The following is a 19,661-nucleotide window of genomic DNA, read 5'->3' as shown; positions in this document are numbered from 1 at the left end:
ATAGAGAGACGTCGTGGCTGATTGACCTGCTGCATCATGATGGCGAGGCATTAAGCTGATGTATTTCCATTATTGTACACTTTGATGCTTTTCAATTACAGTATCGGAGAGTTTCTCATCGCTGCAAAGAAACTATTGCAGAAACTAAACACATTTCCATATCACCATCCATTAAAACTGAGTTAAACCATATCCACCCCCATGGATTTATTTATGAAACTGACTGTGTTTTAAGGACAACAACAAGCGTGTTGCAAGTCACACTGCTGGATGGTTCTCATCAAGTTTTCATCACAGCCTGTGTTAGACTCTCCAAGTACACGTTTTGAGGCGTAACAGATGGAAGCCGGCTGACTCGTAACGCTTCAACGTGCAGAGAAGAAAGAGAGACGAACATCATCTCACTCGATCTGCGCCGCCGCCGTCATGTTTCTCAAAATATAACAAATATATACACAACTATACAACGAGGGTCTGATCGCTCAGCTGGCACTTGTAATCATCAAAAGGCCATTGTGGGATGTCACTGCGGGTTCTAAATTTCGTACTGTGCCAAGATTCAGACACAGCTGCTCTTTGGTCGGCTCATGTTGATTATCGCTGTGTATGCCACGTACAGAGTGGTCAGTTGTGAGGCGGAGCCAAATGAATCTTGAACTCAGTGACAGCAACGGCATTTCTTGTGTAATTTTTGTGTAATTTGTATTCCTTCGGGAGATATTTAGATCAGCGTATATCCATGTAGTGGGAGTGAATGGGGCACCAAAACGCAGCCTCTAAATAACATTATCTACCGCGAAACCTGTTCATTTCACCAATATTTTGTTATCGTACGATAGTGCTATTCCCCATTGAGTCCAGAATTAGCCGTTATCACCATCCGGGGTCTGTAGATTGACCTACAGACCCCGGATGATGTCTTCTGACCTGGATGATGTCATCTCTGAGCGCCGTGCGCAACCGCGGCGGTCGGCTTGTTTACCTGTAATTTGCTACTGCTATGGTTCGTCCACAACCTCAGAATCGGAAAAATATTCAGTCATGTTGCAAAAAACTAGATATACGGAGATCTAAATATCTCCCGAACGACTACAAATTACACCAAAGTTATATGGGTAACGCAGATAATGCGTTATTTAGAGGCTGCGTTTTGGTGCCCCAGTCACTCCCACTATACGGATATACACGGATCTAAACATCTCCCGAACGAAGAAATTACACAGATGTTATATGGGTGAGTAAACGATTGTATTTTATGCCAGAAATAAGGTCCAGGTTGTAAAAACAGTAGTTCCCCTTGAAGTGAAAGCAGAAATTGCTTAACCCTTTATAGGGCACCCACTGAAATACTTAATAATTCGAAATGTCAACCCTACCGCGTTATTGTAGGGCATATGAAGACTTTTTTACTTTTGTGAAATATCAAGATCAGTGAAGTTACCATATATGGTTCCTTGTCCTTAAGTGGTAAACAAATGTAGACATGTATTTAGACCATTAGAACAAGTGCTGATTCAGGCAATGTTAGGCCACTTCTTTGTGGTTCATGCAGAGGTGGACCTTGCAGACCACATTTGACCCTGATGTCAAGGCCAGACGTATGGCTCGGCATCCGATCTATGCTGCATCTATGGCGTACGTGAGCCATAGCTCCCCCTATGTCGTAGCCTGATGCTTTTCTTCCCTCACGCCTCTCGGTGGACGGCAAAGCACAGAAAATTTACCCTCCTTCTGCCTCCTACACACCATCTACTAAGGCATCTTTCGTGCAATTGCAGTGATTTCTCTAGATGTAACCGCTGCTCAGCATTTATTAGCTCCAATTCCTGCACGAGCCATGTACTTCCAGTTGCCTCAGTTTGAAGCACACCAGCAAAACTCAACGCATCCGACTAGCCACCAGCTGGTAGTTTAGGGGCATGATTAAAAAGTACAGCCCATGCCGGTGCAATAGTAGAAATACTTACAAAAGCATAGCCCACTACAGTGTGAGAGTATAAACCAAGCTTAACTTTGCCTTGGTTTACAGGTGTGGATCCAAGCTTCATTTAGTCGTTATGCTAAGTTAAGCTAAGCTAATGCTGATCTTAATGTCATATTTATCATGCATAGTGTCACTCATCTCATTAAATAAGGTCAGTAAATAATCGTATTCCTGCGATGGAAAAATATTTTAGTTTAGTTTTAGAGCATTTATTTATTTTTGGTACACCCTGGACAGGTCTCCAGTCTATATCTCAGGGCTAACACAGAGAGACAGACAACCATTCACACTCACACCTACGACCAATTTAGAATCACCAATGAACCTAACCAGCATGTCTTTGGACGGTGGGAGGAAGCTGGAGTACCCGGAGAGGCTCCATAACTTTTGAGTGCTATTAATCTTATCATCCAACTCTCACCAGGAAAGTAAATAAAACTGAAAACACTGAGCTATTCCCTTCAAAATGAGGGGTGCTGAACACTGTAGTGATGGTGAAAGCATGAAAAAAAAATGTAGATAATGTTTCAAATGTCTGCAGCGGGTGCACTGCAAAGCTTTTTCATGCATTTCCAACTCTCCCACAATCATGTGCAAATCTGTTCTTCATTTAAGAAACCATCACTTGGTATTAGATACAGTAGAATCAATAACGACGTGATTTGTGAAAGACTAATTCAGCCATGTAATCTGCTTATTATACCCGGGAATATACTTGAATACATTACATTAATTCCATATATTATAATTAAGATAATCCCGCTGTGCCTGCAGATGTAGGTGTATTCAGACGGCTCACTGTGCTGCCGTCACTTGTCAGCTTTAAGGTTTTCCGGGATGCCGATGAAAGCCCAGGTCTCACTAGGTCAATCTTAAGCGGATACAATGTGTGTGTTTACTGGTGTGCTCATGCATGACGAGTTAAATTCGAGAAAATATACTCTGTTGGTTAGCGGAGGGAGAGGCAGCTTAAAGCATTTTGATCATTACCAATGATTCACCGTTTCCTTTGTATGCCATTTCTGTTTGTGCCACCTGTGCCGGCAAAGTTTATCCAACCGCTATTGAATTTCTCTGCTCATCCTTGACCTGGTATCTCTTTGACACTTCTCTCCAGCACCTTGTGTTCCTCGGCGGACTAGTCGGCATCTCTTCCATGGCAACGGTATTGACGGGCAGAGGATAAAACAGTTCTTCAAGTGACTTCCACCAATTATTTTATCATCAGGCATGCCGCACATGCGTTTTAATCGAAGAGCAACAGGAAAGTAAATAGAGGCATGAATTAAAAGTCGGATCGGAGATGGAAAGCTGAAGCGGTTTCTTTGAATAAATGAAGTCATAATAGAATGAATAATGAGTGAATAAACTGTCATTCTGTTGTCCCTGCAGCCTATGCATCAATATTGTGATAATTAATTCTTTTTTTTCCTCCACCCGTCTCAGATGTGTGCTGAGCATAATTACCTGCCAGCCTGCAGAACCCCAGATATGGTGAAGAGCCCAAAGTCGGTGATGACGACTTTACCGTTGTCATAGAACACGTTCTTGGACTTCATGTCTTTGTGCAGGATCCCCTTAGCGTGGAGGTAGCCCATCCCCTGGGGGCAGAGAGAGCGAGAGACGTGACTGTCCCGTAACCGTGAAGTGCGCCGCGGAAGTGTTGCGGCGGAATCGGTGTTGACTTATTTTACCTTAACCATCTCTTGTGCGATCTGTCGGGTCTTGTTAACGTCGAGGACGACCTTGGCATCCCGCACCACGGAGTAGAGTGTCCTTCCTTTGCACAAGCTGAAAGAGAGAGGGGGGGAATGGATTTGCATTATTCCAGGAACATTAGAAGACAAAGCAGAATTAAGCTGATGAACATGTTGCATGCTTCCTTTGTTGAATCCGGTAGCACTTGATAATTACCATTCATCATTTCATCTTTCAGTTGATAAATGCTTTATTCTTAATTCATAAGGACATACTTTATTAATGATCAGTTTATCATTTATAAATATTGAAGTATTTACAAGGCAATAATTTTGGCAGCGGTTCATGAGATCATTTAGAAAGTGAAAGTAAATGGTTAATAAACTATTTAAATGTACATTTATCTGCCTCGTTTTATCCATTGAGACGATAACCAAGCCTTTAAAGGGGAACTACTGTTTTTTTTTTTAAATCTGGACCTTACTTCTGGCATAAAATATGATTGTTTACTCACCCATATAACGTTTGTGTAATTTGTTCGTTCGGGAAATATTTAGATCCATGTATATCCGTATAGTGGGAGTGACTGGGGCACCGAAACGCAGCCTCTTAATAATGCATTATCTGCCGCCAAACTCGTTCATTTCACCAATATTTTGTTATGATACGCTAGTGATATTCCCCGTTGAGTCCAGAGTTACCTGTTATCATCATCCGGAGTCTGTAGATTGACCTACAGACCCAAGAGGATGTCTTCTGACCTGGATAATGTCATCTCTGACATCATCCGCGACGGTCGGCTTGTGTACCTGTAATCATCCGGGGTAACTCTGGACTCAACGGGGAATAGCACTAGCATACGATAACATAATATTGGTGAAATTAACGAGTTTTGCGACAGATAATCCGTTATTTAGAGGCTGCGTTTCGGTGCCCCAGTCACTCCCACTATATGGATATACGCAGCTCTAAATATCTCCCGAACAACTCCAAATTATACAAAGTTTTTTGGGTGAGTAAACGATTGTATTTTATGCCAGAAATAAGGTCCAGGTTGTAAAAAAACAGTAGTTCGCCTTTAAATCTCCTCTGTAAATTCTTTACAAGTCGTAGATAGTCACTAACAACGAGTAAATGTTTCAGAACTACCTGAATTAATCATAAATTACAGTAAGAACACATATTTCTAAACCATTTATTAACAGACTCAGTAGCTATTAGTGCATATGTAGATAATAACATGCATAAATGTACATTTAAATATTTTATTAATCGTGTACCACTTATAACGCCTTAATAACTAGTTCGTAAATGCCTTAATGTTTAAATTACAAATGAAAAAACAAGTCATACATGAAGTATTAAAGCATAAAATAACAATACAGCATACAACTTAGAAGTAGAACTTCCTTAGATCCTTGCCCTCCCTTTACACTCTCAGTTCAATTCAATTCAATTCAAGCACTTTATTTATCCCCGAGGTTCAACTTAAAAAAGGCAGACAGATGGCAAAAAAAAAAAAAAAAAAAGTTTCAGTAGTTTCACTAGTTTCAGTACGTGGAGTATTTCAATAATGCTTTCCTCATCAAAGCTGCAGTTGTAAAGAAGCAATCGCGATGAATGGAGCTACCCGAACACAGACGCACGACTGACGGGGGGAGTTAAAATGAAGCGCCCCTCTTCCTTTACAGTGGAGCATCAGGTTCACTGTGAATGCGCTCCTCAGTCATCCTGCTAATTAGCTCCATGCACGCAGAAGGAAGCACGCTGCACTGTTGCAAACTGGCGTCACCCCTGTTAGGAGCGTCACGGACACCCAAGATAAATGCAGCTGAACTGAGCTATTCTTGATGCATCACGTACTTCTTATTGCTTTGTTGACAAAATAAAACCATATTCGACTTATTGTTCTTTTTCTTTTTTTTCCCCAGTTGCTGAGTCAAATGTTTTAGAGTTAGTGTCGGATGATGCTTTCACTGAAAAGCTTTGCAGTAATTCTGGAAACAGTCGTGAAAGGTTATTTTTTATGAAAGTTTCAATATATCTGCAATATACTGTATTATATCTATGTGACTGACATGTTTATGGATGGATCGAAGGGTTAATAAAGTGCACGCAAACTGTACAACAGTTGAGCTTGAGTCAAACAGATTCAAAAATTTGTTTGCTATGTTTGGAGCTTCTTGAATACTCTCTTTTCACACGCCGCTCTGCTTCCGTCTAACCTCTCCCCTCTCCGACGTTCAGTGCGTTTTCACTTTTAACCAAACGCCCGATTACCCCCGAGGTTCATGAGCGCGAGGGCTTGCCACTGAGTCGGTGCAGTCGGAGACGTTGTCAGAGGCTAAAATGTCACAATTCTGAACCGAAAAGCGAAAGCCCACTGCGTGCCGGGGCGAAGCTGTTGCACTGCATTCCCGGGCTGGGTAGTGTCATATTTCCGGAAGGGTGCCACAACAACTGCGCTTTAATAGACAGCTCTGCAAGCACCCCCTGCCTCACACTTGAAGCCCTCAACCCCCGACTGCGCCCCGCGGGTGACCGACGAAGGACCTGAAGCCAGGGGTTCATGCATATTCATTCCTAACGGCAACCTGACGGCAGCCACAGTTCTTCTTTTTGCAGCTCTCTTCCGTGAAATGCAGTGATCGGTATAGATTTAGTGTCACTTCAGTCGACACCTTTACATAAAGCTTGTGTCTTCTGTCAAGAGTTGCTGGACTCCACGGAAGTCAAGCCGATGGAAAGCTAACGTGCAGGAAGTCACCTCTGTGCTTTGAAGTGAAGTAATTATTCCATTTGCATGCGCGACCTTGTGCTCTATATGCTCCACATTCAAGTCGTGACAGAGGAAACAACGGGAGGAAAAAGAAGTAATGGATATTTATTTCCCCACTAGTGCAACCTGAAACCACTCGTCCTTAATAAAACAATACAGCCCGCTTTGGTTCAGTTTCACCGATGTGTCACGCTGCACTTTGTCCCGCCAGAGTATGATCAGGGCTGAGATTGTGTCCTTTTGTTTTTCTTTTTTTATCATCAGGGACAGGGGAAGTATTGGTGGATAACAAAGCCACCTGTTGCACTGACATTTTGCCATTATTTCCAGCAATCAGCGGCGTGGATTCCTGAGTGCCGACCAGCTCAACTGTCAGCTCCCGCGCGTCAACTGCAATCACGCATCTCAGGAAATCAGACAATCAGTTATTTAAATCACGCACAGCACAGTGAGTGCGATCAGAATGGAGTCGCATATATACTGTAATGTTCCTAAAGCATGTTTAAAGCTCGGAATCCAGCAAGAGACTCCTTTATTCCCCTTTCAAAAGAAGAAAAAAAACAAAAGAAACAGAAGGAACAGAAGTAAATAATTTCCTTTTTGTTCACAGCATGCGCAGCTGACAGCGGGAGAGAGGCAAATATCCGAACGATTTCCTTTTGAACGTTATTAGCTCTGCTCATTAATTAAACGAGTATTCTCTGTGATGTTCTTCTACAAGAACGCAGAACCCTCATTCTGTTATAACAGAGAAAATACTAACTACTCGCAAAAAATAATAATTAAAGTGTTCGACTGTGTGAGAGAGTTTGCTCAAGTTCGTGCGCTCGCATTATCCGCTGTCAGGACTGTCAAGACAAATGCACCTTAGCAGCGAGGTGTGGGTGGATTCATCTATTCAGCAGCAGCAGCAGCAGCCTGTTCTAATCATAACCTCTGCACGTTTCATTGTCAGACACTCTAAACTCGCCGTCCCGTAGGGTGGGCAGATCTGTGGCTGATCTAACACGACTGCCGGGGAACAAGGACTGACTGCGGCGGCCGCACAGCTGCCCAAACCACTCAGAGTTCAGAAGCAGAGCGAAACACAGCTTCTCTGAGCCGCCGTGTCGACTCCCAGGAGGCTCGGCGAGAAACAAGAGAGGAGCACGTGGCCGGTGAAGATCTCTTTTGTTTTCCCCACAATTCATCCGTCGTCTTTTAATTTAGAACAGATGATCAACTGTGTGGAAATGAGCTTTTTACAGTGGAAAAGTATTAATATCACTTCCTTCCTAGTAGCTTTCTCTAGTTTGCTTTACTTGCTATATTTAATAACTTGTATATTTTACAAATGATATCCTAAATATCTCCAGTATCTTTTATAGTATCTATAGAACTTGTATAGTTTCATACATATACCCATATACTGTCTTTAACTGATTTATTATACACAATATAATGCATATGTTCATATCCACATTTATAGCATTATATATACATATTCTTGTATACTGTATATCTTTGTATTTCTTATATATACTTGTATATTTTTAATACATACTTTGCATATCTATCTATCCATCTATCATCCATCTATCTATCCATCTATCATCCATCTATCTATCTATCCATCATCTATCATCTATTTATCATCCATCCATCCATCCATCCATCTATCCATCATCTATCTATCATCTATCCATCCATCCATCCATCTTTCCATCCATCTACCCATCTATCATCCATCCATCTATCCATCTATCCTCCATCTATCCATCATCCATCTATCAATCCATCCATCCACCATCCATCCATCTATTTATCATCTATCTATCATCTATCCATCCACCCATCTACCCATCTATCTATCTATCATCCATCATCTATCATCCATCTATCGATCTATCATCCATCTATCCATCTATCATCCATCTATCCATCTATCCATCTATCATCCATCTATCCATCTATCATCCATCCATTCATCTATCTATCATCTATCCTCCATCTATCCATCTATCCATCTAACTATCATCCATCTATCCATCATTCTATCCATCTATCCATCTATCCATCTATCCTCCATCTATCCATCCATCTATCCATCATTCTATCCATCTATCCATCTATCCTCCATCTATCCATCATCTGTCTATCATCTATCCATCCATCATCCATCATCCATCATCCATCTATCATCCATCCATCCATTTATCCATCTATCCTCCATCTATCCATCATCTATCTATCCATCCATCTACCCATCTATCATCCATCCATCTATCCATCTATCCTCCATCTATCCATCATCCATCTATCAATCCATCCATCCATCCATCCATCCATCTACCCATCTATCCATGCTTTGTTACTTTATATTTATCTTTACTGTATATTACCTATGTTTATATTGTATTGTATATGTTTTTTGCACTGTTATTGGAGTTGGCTTTTAATCTCATTGTACATGTGTATAGCGACAATAAAGGCATTCTGATTCTGATTCTGTCCATCTATCTATTGTCCATCCATCTATCCATCTTTCCATCCATCTATCCATCTATGCATGTAAGCTGCATTGCATGGTTGTCGTCAGTCTAGGGTTAGCTCATTTTGATCTTTTGATCTTGTTTCTTCTTCCACCTTTCTATATAACCTTCTATGTAGCTCCTGAGCTCGTGGTTATGACATGGGGAGACATGCACACAGAATACTTGTCCTTCGAGTGGTCACATCAGCCGTTTCAGAGAACCCCGCTGCTAGGCAACTGCTGCTGGCGCCTAGAAGCCACAGAGACTGGCAGTTTAAGAAATGTAAAGGGAACATCAATATTTCCCTCAGACTCCACACAAATGAACCCTACCAAAGATTTCTACTCACAAGGATGTGAATAACACAAGAGGGGTGGGGGGACCCAATTTGAAGTCAGCAACAACCTTCAACACGTTCCCTCTTACCTGGTGATGATGGCCAGATGTGGCGGACTCATGCAGGCCCCCATGAACAGCACCACATTCTCGTGGCGAGTGTTGCGGTAGGCCATCACCTCGCGCTTGAAAGCCTTCAGCTGGTCCTCGTTGTCGCGCTCGATGTCGATCAGGCGGATGGCGACCTCGCCGTGCCACCGCCCGTGGAACACCTTCCCGAAGCGGCCCTTGCCGATCATCTCCCCGATCTCCAGCTGCTCGAAGGGGATGTCCCACTCCTGCAGGAAGATGCTGGTCTGGCTGGCCTTGCGGGGGAAGTTGCGAGCCGACAGGAGCGACAGGTTCATCTCCTCGAACTCGTCCCCGGACTCCTCGTCGTTGCCCTCCTCGTTCTGCGGTGGACCGAGAATGTTCACAGATGTGGTGATTTGCATTTGTGGTGATTAAAATTCCGTTGTACACAACGGAGAGGTGGTGTTAAGATATTCCACCAAGAAGTCACATTAATTTATTTTTGTCAAATGCCATTCAGGAGCAGGATAATTACAATCTGCTAAAAAAACGCCTCCAAACTGAATTAAGCGGCAGTTTCACGTGTAACCAAGGCTCCTCATATATTACTTGGATGAACACAGTTGTTGATCTTAGTAGTATCATGTCATTTTAGTACATTGCATATATGTATTGAGACTTTTTTTTTTTTTTTCAGAATTTTAGATAATTTCTTGTGTCCAAAGCTGGATGGCAGCAAAATCATTAAAATAAAACATATCTAGATATAGTAAGAGCACAGCATGTGAAAAAATACTGACATACGCATTGCTGCACCTTTAGATAAGACCGCATATACGTGTGCGTGAAATACCGACAGCTGTTTAGGCTGTTACCAGTATAAAATAGAGAGTTATGAAAAGGGACAACAACCAAAGGGGGAAAACTAGCTTATTTACTCTGATTTGATTTTAAATATAATGTACCACAAGAGTGAAAATGACCTGTTCACAGACGCCTGCTGGTATATCATTCCAGGCAATCTGCATCACATTTTCTCAAAATATATCATTGTTACAGAAACAGCGATGACAAGCTGGCGGAGATGTGTCTCTTTCCCGTCTTGATGTTTCTGACGCATAACTTACCTGGAGGCCCCTCGGGGAGACAAATTATGCTAAACGAGGGAGCAGCGCAAACGACTTCGACAAGTGACGGTGAGAAATGTTGTTCTGAGTAATTTCACGAGGCATAGTAAACAGGCAAGCGGAGAAGCGAAGCAACGTGGCTAAGAGCGTCACAAAGGTCGAAAGGAGAGATTAGAAGAAGGACTCACGTCTGATGTAGGTTCGACTTCGATTTGAAGCAGAGGATTGCCCTCGTTCCTAAAAGCAAAGAGAAGACATGTAGGAATAAATCAACTGGGAAACTGTTTGTGTTATTTTGCTGCACTGATCAAGTTTTAAATCGAATTTCGGTTCTTAATTGCCCCAAACAGAGCGTCGTTGATCAGGTTTTGTTCTGTAATTCTGCAGTCTTGAGTAAAACATTCTTGCTGTGACATGACATATTTAGACAGTTGGTTTGACCTTTGAGGGTAGAGATTGTTAAAGAAATCTGTGCTATGCTAGTCGTGGTTGATGTAGCCTCGGGCTGAAAGTCTTAAGCAGACATAAGGAGCAGCTCGGAAGTAGGTTTGAAATTCTCACGCCCTTAAGCTTGTAGTCTTCAGGTCCAACTGACAATTTATCAGATTCAGTTCATCTCCATCTGGACCGCTCCAAAAAAGGTTTATACAACAAATGCAAAAGTAAAATGCACTTGTTCCATTGCAGTATATTCATAGATAACTCATGCTTGGTTTTCAACTTAGAACTACCACCTTGTTGTTGCATGCCTCTGATAAACAGTCAAGTTGCCGCAAATATCCACGTGTGTCCAGACTTATAATACTCAGCAAGTCAAAGCACGAGTTAACCTTTGACCTTATGGACAGAATAACATTGAACATCCACATTCAAGCCTTCTGGACCTGGCATTCATTGATGTGGATGTAACTTAGACATGTAGCACCCACCTAGACCAGACCCCCCCCCCCCCCCCCACTCCATAGCAATGACACTCCTTGATGGCAGCGGCCATCCCCAGTAGGATGCAGCCTGACACAGACAAGTTCTCCTCCAACATCAGTGTCTGACCTCACAAATGCTCTTCTGGAAGAATGGTCAAAAATTCCCATAAACACACTCCTAAACCTTGTGGAAAGCCTTCCCAGAAGAGTTGAAGCTGTTATAGCTGCAAAGGGTGGGCTGACGTCATATTAAACCCTATGGATTAAGAATGGGATGAGTTCATATGCGTGTAAAGGCAGATGAGCAAATACTTTTGGCAATATCACATATCACAAATAAAACCTTTGATTTATTTTGGTCTAAGTTTACATCATGACCTTATATTACTATCGTATATGTAGAGTTTAAGTATTTTCTCCGACTCTACTTCACAGAACTGACTGCTCATTGTTTGCACCACTGTGAGATAGACTTTATTCAAAATATTCTAAAACCCTGAATCTATAAGATGAGCTCATAGAAGGAGTGAAATATTTGCCAGTGAGTTTAGTGATGTGTTTCGTGCACCAGGGCGCTTTCACACAATGCAATAAATATGCTACAAAGGCAAATTTGACCTTCGCTGTGTGGATGGATATCAAAGCTGCACAGCGGCCCAATCTCGCGAGCGCGTAACCTTTTCAGTCCGCTTTCACCGAGCCGCCGAAGACGAGACGTCTCGTTGATGCAGAATCCCTTTGTTGCACGGAGGGTTCTTTATTTGGGTCATGACTGCAAGGAGAGCCATTTTCACTACAGCTAGCTATTTTTGCTTTATTTCATACCTAACAAACCGCCATTTATTTTCTACCACTGAAAAATGACAATTACAGAGCAGGAGCCGCGTTGTCCTCCTCGTTAGTCCTTCCCCAGCCTTTCTAACAATTATTTTTAAATCTTGTTTATCTTCTCTATTGTTAACGCTACGTTTTTGTGCGGCAGTGTATTTCTTTTGGAAAGAATCTCCTGAAACACAGGCTTTTATGCAGTAAATCAACCGCAACGGCCCACAGGTGGCAAAAGCTTGCTGATGCCGAGACCATTTGTCAGATAAATGACTAAAAGAATGGCTACTCCTAATTACTGTTCACCTTTTCTGACCCTACTTTTTAATTTCACTGCCGTTTTATGAACCTTTAAGTGCATCTGCACCAAGAAGCCCTATTAATTTCTGACCCCAGCATGTATGTTGTCGCCTACGCAGTGGGTGCCGATGACACGACATAAATGAACCCACTTCCTTTTCTACCTCTGTCCACGTAACTGGCTGTGTAACATCCGTGTGCAGCTGCCCGCAACCTTTTTCTGGTGTTTTAACACCGCTTCGCGAAGCAACCCCGGACTCTGGGCGAGAGACCATAGGTGAGGCGGCGTATGAAATAATGTGAATCCTGTGGCGCCAAGGGCCCCCTCCCCACCACAGGTTCGATCTCTCCTTTAATGAGGGAATCCTGCAGGGTGTTGGGGTCTGAAACGGGCCCTCATTAACCCTGCAATGAGGCCATTAAGGCCAGAGAAATCTGCCAGCTGCCACTGCAAGAGCATACAAAGCGGTGGGTGAGGAGGGACAGTCATTTTAATTAAATCAGAAGAATAAGGGGTTTTGTAGCCGTGCGAATGCATTCACATTTTTCAGCGAAGGCAAAGAGAGAAAAAGAACGAGAAAATGTAAAAAATTATCTGTAGAAAAGAGAATTCAAACACATGGTTTGAGACGAGTTTGAGACCTTTTCCAACGTGTCTTTCATTTTTTGATTAATATACATATTTACTCAGCTCCTCAGAAACCAAAGTAAATAGTGTGATGCTTTCACAGACTGATCCCAGTGGGGAGATTCTTCTATTGCTCACCTGAACCAGTAGATTTTACGCATCTTGCGCAAGAGCCTTTACTGCCAGCACTCCCTCTGACATAAAACATTTAGTCTTTTTGCTCTGAAAAATCAATCTGTCTGAAGAGATGTGAATATGTTTCTATGGCATATGTAGAAGGTAAGAATAGTGCTGCATGTTCCCCTTCTTGAACATTTGTAAAATATATGTATATTTAAATTACATAGAAAATACCCTCATGAGAACGTTTGGGTCTTTTCTGATGCTGTTCTACAAAATAAAAATAAATAAATAAAAAATTGCATAAAATATTGTCAAATAAGTCACCTCCTGTTCTGCTAGCCGTAGTCTGATGTTGCATAAGCTTATACACCGGTCTGGCATAACATTATGACCACCTTCCTAATATTGTCTTGGTCTCCCTTGTGGTGACTCATCAGAGAATGGACATGGGCCTTCTGAGGGTGTCCTGTGGTGTCTGGCAACAGGATGTTGTTAGTGGGGGGGCCTTTGAGGGGAGGGGCCTCTGTGGATCATCCCACAGATACTTGATCAGTTTGGGATCTAGTGAATTTGGAGGCCAGGTCAACACCTTGTGCTGTTCTTCATGTTTTTGTGTGTGTGTCTGTGTCAGGCTGCATCCTGCTGGGGATGGCTGCTGTCATCAAGGACTGTCATTGCTATGGGGGAGTGGGGGTGCCTGGTCTAGTCTAGGTGGGTGCTACATGTCTACGTAACATCCACACCAATGAATGTCAGGTCCAGAAGTTTCCCAGCAGAACACTGAATTGTCACAAGATGGTCAATGTTGTTTACTTCTCCTGTCAGTGGTCATAATGTTATGCTATGATCGATGTAGATTGCTGTGTAGATTGCTGGATTGAAGGTGAATATGTCCCAAGAATGTGCAATTTCAAATGTGAGAACATTGGCCCCTCACACACCAATGCACCGCTTGTGTCCACTGCAGAGTGACGGAAGTTCTGTGCAGAACCCATGCAGCTCCTAGCAGAGCACTATGGAGGACAACGGTTTGCTGTCAAACACCAAAATATATTGTCTCCTGACTTTGGGGGAATCCAACCAAAAAAATCCAAGAACAATTAAACCCCCGTTCACCAGCGTAGCTACGTGGTTACTGATGCCTACGCAGTTACCACAGCAACCCGAGCAGATAGGTTGGTGACGTCTACGCTCAATCCGGTCTGATGGCTTGCATATAATTGTGTGGACAGTTTCGTCCTAGCATGAGCACAGCGTTCAGCCTGTTGTGGCCTTCTCATCTCTGCATGGCGTTAAAACATAATAAAAACCACGTGCATTTCTGCGACCTTGTGCGAAACGCTTTACAATTCAGCGGCGGAGTATGTTCTCAAGATACAGAAGGCAATCTTATGTTGCCACATTACAAAGATTATGGCATCTGTTCTATTCTGACGCGTATGGCGTCTACTCTGATGTGTGCGCACTTTTATTTGTGGGCGTATATATTTTCTACTGATTCTCATCGCTTCCAGACGTTGCTTTCCATTTGTTTATCTCAAAGCTGGCAGCTGCTACAAGAATGTGGCACGGGGACATCAAGTACAGCTCATTTCCAAATCCAAGTACATGTACAGCGCCACGCCCCGCAACTCAATTCAAAGCCATTTCATTTAGCTTTGCTCTGTCCTCGAGATCATGTTGATATTTCAAAAATAAAATTAACTGCGGCATTATGCCCTATTGATCAATCCATTACCATCTACACGGACTGTGTTTCACCACAAATGACCATCCGCCTATAGATGGAGCTTCTCTTGCCCCGTTCCTCGTGATAGATTGAGATGCTAATCTAATTAACATCTGGGTCGAAAGGCATCTCTTCCCTAATCCCCCTCTTCCGGTTGTTTTCCAGTGACCACTGGCTTCCTCAAAGAGCCAGTGAAAATGCACTTGGCATCCCAAGTGTAGCGTGAAGTAAAGGCCATGCTAACATTAGTCTCTGAGTAATCGTCATGTCATCCCTCGCATTGAAATTGTCACCCAAATATCTGTGCTCCAATAAGTTTGACTTGGCCTCTGACCAGCGGCCACATAGAGAGAGAGAGAGAAAGAGAGAGAGAGAGAGAGAATAGGGCTGACAGACAGCAAGCAGAGAGAGATGATGATCATAGTTCTTTTATACTTTCTTTAGCTGTAGTCGCTTCAGCTGAATTACCTCCGTGATAGATTGTACTCACCCCGGTTCAGAAAGGACAGGATGCAGAATGACCTGCGGTGCTCTGCTGGGAGGAGCCTCTGGAGCAACATCTGGAGACATTAAGAGTTAAAACATTGTTAAAACTCATTGTTTATATATTGCTTTTTGTGTTTTCAAAAGAGGAATATCCACTGCCTGGCCAAAAAATAAAGGTTACACACTCTCTGTGGCATTGTTTCAATAAGCTTCTTCAATGTCACCAGATTTATTTCCATCCAGTGTTGCATTCATTTTTCACCAAGATCTTGTATTGATGATGGGAGAGTCTGACCACTGCACAAAGCCTTCTCCAGCACATCCCAAAGATTCTCAATGGGGTTAAGGTCTGGACTCTGTGGTGGCCGATCCATGAGTGAAAATGATGTCTCATGCTCTCTGAACCACTCTTTCACAATCTGAGCCCCATGAATCCTGGCATTGTCATCTTGGAATATGATCCATTGATGGAATAACCTGGTCATTCAGTATATTCAGGTAGTCAGCTGACCTCATTCTTTGGACACATAATGTTGCTGAACCTAGACCTGAGCAACTGCAGCAACCCCAGATCATAGCACTGCCCCCACAGGCTTGTACAGTAGGCACTAGGCATGATGGGTGCATCACTTCATCTGCCTCTCTTCTTACCCTGATGCCCCCATCACTCTGGAACAGGGTAAATCTGGACTCACCAGACCACATGACCTTCTTCCATTGCTCCAGAGTCCAATCTTTATGCTCCCTAACAAATTGAAGCCTTTTTTTCCAGTTAGCCTCACTGATTAGTGGTTTTCTTAAGGCTACACAGCTGTTAAGGATTTTTTTCCAGCCACATTTCTTCCTGGAAGACGATGGTTCTCCACTATCCTTCCAGTTTTTAATAATGCGTTGGACAGTTCTTAACCCAGTTTTAGTAGTTTCTTCAATCTCCTTAGATGTTTTCTCTGCTTGATGCATGCCAATGATTTGACCCTTCTCAAACAGACTAACATCTTTTCCACGACCACAGGATGTGTCTTTAGACATGGTTGTTGAAGAAATGAGAAGCTACTCATTGCATCAGTTGGGGTTAAATAACTTGTTTCCAGCTGAAAGATAATCACCCATGCAGTAATTATCCAATAGGAGGCTCCTACCTATTTGCTTAGTTAAATCCAGGTGTTAAATCCATTTTTTTTGTGGCCAGGCAGTGTAAGAGCTGAATATGGAGGACGTTAAGATGAATTCATAGATCTATATTAAGGGGTTAAGGAGTCGGTTGGGAACAGCACGCCAGAGCTAGGACGGCGACAGAGAAACAGTGACATTTAGAAATAAGGTTTTCATTGCAAACCTTCTGTTTGGAATCATATATCCCTATCTTAATGAAATAATGAATGTAATTATGATATGGTGCATGCTATAAAACCCTATTTAATAATCATAAGAGGTAAACCTTACCACTGTTTTCTAATAGCACACAGTAAAATAAGTCTACCTGAGGACCTGATGCGATATATCTATCTGCTAGACACCATATGCTATAGAACAGCTACCATATGCTAGTCCTAGAATCTGTTGCTCAAGCTACAAATGAACTCCACGCTTGCACCGAGCATAAATCCAGTTTTAAAACGGATTTGCAAAACTCCAGGACACCACGCTGTGCAGCACTTCTGAAACACTCGCTTGTTTGCTTAATGCACGAGGCCCGCCGTCTAAAATACTTCACCACAATAGATATTTGTCCCACAATTTGCCACATCTGCAGAAGCGCTCTTTGTTCTGGCATTAAAATCCAGCACGCGGTTAAATACGAAGCCAGTGGAAGATCTGTGACAAAAATTTGCATGCACAAAAACAAAAGGACACCGTGCAGGAATTCAGTAATAATCCATGCACCTGGTTATACAACCGGAGAAACTGTTAGCAGTACAATAAAAGCACATTTTCTTAACGTGCAGAATTTTCTATAAACGTCTTGATATAATTCATATGGAAATATCCATCAGTGCAGAATACTGTAAGTCCTTGTGGTGGAAACAGTGTTGTGCCCTGTCATATGGAGTCTATAGTGTCTTTAGAAAAAGCGTTTAATCCTGAACGCGACGAAACGACACGCATACAGTACACACACGCCGCATGTCACGTTAGTGCAGAATGACACAGAGCGGGTTAAATTCCCTTTGATACTCTTTGGCAGCTCTAATATTCAGCATGTAAGGCGGAGTAAGGTCAGCTGTTGTATTGCATATACCTCTGAAAGACATCAGAGGATTGGCTGTCATGCCGAGTTGGCACGCTTTGACAATCTGAGAAGTGTAAACCACACACACACAAAAAAAAAAAAAGCACTCTTTTTGTGGCACGGCACATTAGAAGCTGGCACCTCACAGCAAGAGGGACCTGGTTTTGTTTTCTGCGTGGAGCCTGCGTGGATGTTTTCATGGATTCGCTCCAAACACCTGCAAGCCATGAGGAATGGATGCTCTCAGCTGTCCGGTGGTGTGAATCTGTCAGACACTTTACTTAAAGCGATGCATGTGATCCATGTGACAGAATGAGAATTTTTCTTTTTTTTCTTTGCAGGGCATCCCTGTGTTTCAGCAAAACACTAACTGGAATATGCACAAACAACACCATAATTAGAATCTGTGTAAAGACAACGAATGAATAGATTTGAAATCACACTGCAATTAGCCCTAGGAGGTGTGCATTTATACGTAACGCTTTTGTGCTTGTTTTCTTTTCTAAACAAGAGCCCGGGAATAAAATTAATACGACATGATTGTGGTATTAGTTCCACTGCCGGCATAATGGGTTTAGATTGATGGGACTAACAGTAATTGATTGCATTTGACCATGTTGTTAGGCAGCATATAAAGGTAGCTGATGTAATTTAGCTAAACACAAGCTTCATGCGTACGTGCGGCTGCAGTAACCAGGACCTGATTCTGCTGCTGCTGCTGCTGCGTGCTGTACGGTGTATTTATCCATTCCCAAAAAAAAATAAACTATGTCTGCTCAGATCTCAGTTACACCTCACTCTTTTCCTCACACCACTCCAGATTGTCTCGGCTGTAATAACCTGCCAAATGAGCAAAGACTGCGCGGCACCGTCGCGGACAAAAGGCACCGTCTGAGTCTGGGCATTGACAAATCATTAGGAGGCCCAAATGAGACAGGCCGAGTGGGTGTACGGGCCGAATCTTCAAACAAGTTCCCGAGGCGAGGGGAGGAAAATCACCGGCAACATCAAAAGAGCCTTCCTCGCTCATCCTCGGCCGGTTGCAATGCATTATAGGTAGGGGCGGGGAGTGATCAATTATGAGGTACTTACCAGGGAAGATGAACTGTTGTTTGTATTTGAAATAACTGGAGGCTGTGGAAGGAAACGAAAGAAGAGCAGGGGTTTGATCAGTCTTGCAATCAAATTAGTTCATATTTAAAGGGCACACAAAGGTTTCTCTGGATACTTTCATTGTTGTTATTCATTTGGAATTTGAATTTTTTACATTTGCTTTCCGCTCCCATTATTTACAGGCTTTTAGTCAAGCTGTGTGTTATTATATTCAGAAACAAGCTGAGAAATGATCATGAATTAGTTGTGCTTGAGTTCAGACATCCATTGTGCTAATGTGAATAATCTTTGTGTTCTGAGACGGTAAACTAAGATAAAATGATACCTGCTTAAAATCAGCATCTTAGTCTGCAGGCATGAGCTCAAAGCAGTGCTGTGTCTACATACAGCCTCACATTATAGCTCACTTGATTACACGTTGTCGGATAATTATGTTTTAAACCCACATTTCCCATAATGCTTTCTGGGATGCAATCATCATGTAATTAGTGGAAACACAGGTTATCTTATAATTAGAAGTCCTTCCCTCGTACTGTACCCGGGGATGTAAGTAAAACTTGTTCTACTACCAGTCAAGTTGAACTGTTTCTGCTGCCGTGCCGACTGCGGGGAAGGGTGGAGCGGCGAGGGCGGCGTGGCACTGCTGGGCAAAGGAGGAGCCGGAGAGGACGGGGTGGAGGAGGTGGTGGATGACGGGTTACTGCTGGAGTCTGGCTGGTACGGGACGGGGATGTGATCCTGAGAAGAGACAGAAACGAAAAACAGCTGTGCTGTGAGGACGGTGTATCGGGAAAT

General features: G+C 42.8%; 1 protein-coding gene across 1 annotated transcript in view; it reads right to left on the bottom strand.

The window, feature by feature from the left end:
- ksr2 (kinase suppressor of ras 2) overlaps positions 1-19,661 on the bottom strand; it is a gene marked incomplete at both ends in the record, with an annotated part of 106,430 nt that overhangs the window by 5,184 nt on the left and 81,585 nt on the right. The window contains 7 exons of the mRNA XM_084550715.1: positions 3,452-3,585; positions 3,679-3,775; positions 9,401-9,762; positions 10,698-10,746; positions 15,528-15,597; positions 18,846-18,887; positions 19,436-19,604. Of these exons, the coding sequence (XP_084406841.1) occupies positions 3,452-3,585; positions 3,679-3,775; positions 9,401-9,762; positions 10,698-10,746; positions 15,528-15,597; positions 18,846-18,887; positions 19,436-19,604 (923 nt within the window). The remainder of the gene's footprint in view (positions 1-3,451; positions 3,586-3,678; positions 3,776-9,400; positions 9,763-10,697; positions 10,747-15,527; positions 15,598-18,845; positions 18,888-19,435; positions 19,605-19,661) is intronic.

This window comes from Chelon labrosus (genome assembly GCF_963514085.1).
Source record: "Chelon labrosus genome assembly, chromosome: 9".
Classification (NCBI taxonomy): domain Eukaryota; kingdom Metazoa; phylum Chordata; class Actinopteri; order Mugiliformes; family Mugilidae; genus Chelon; species Chelon labrosus.
The sequence above is the reverse complement of the archived record's forward strand: the minus strand, read 5'-3'. Positions and strand labels throughout refer to the sequence as shown.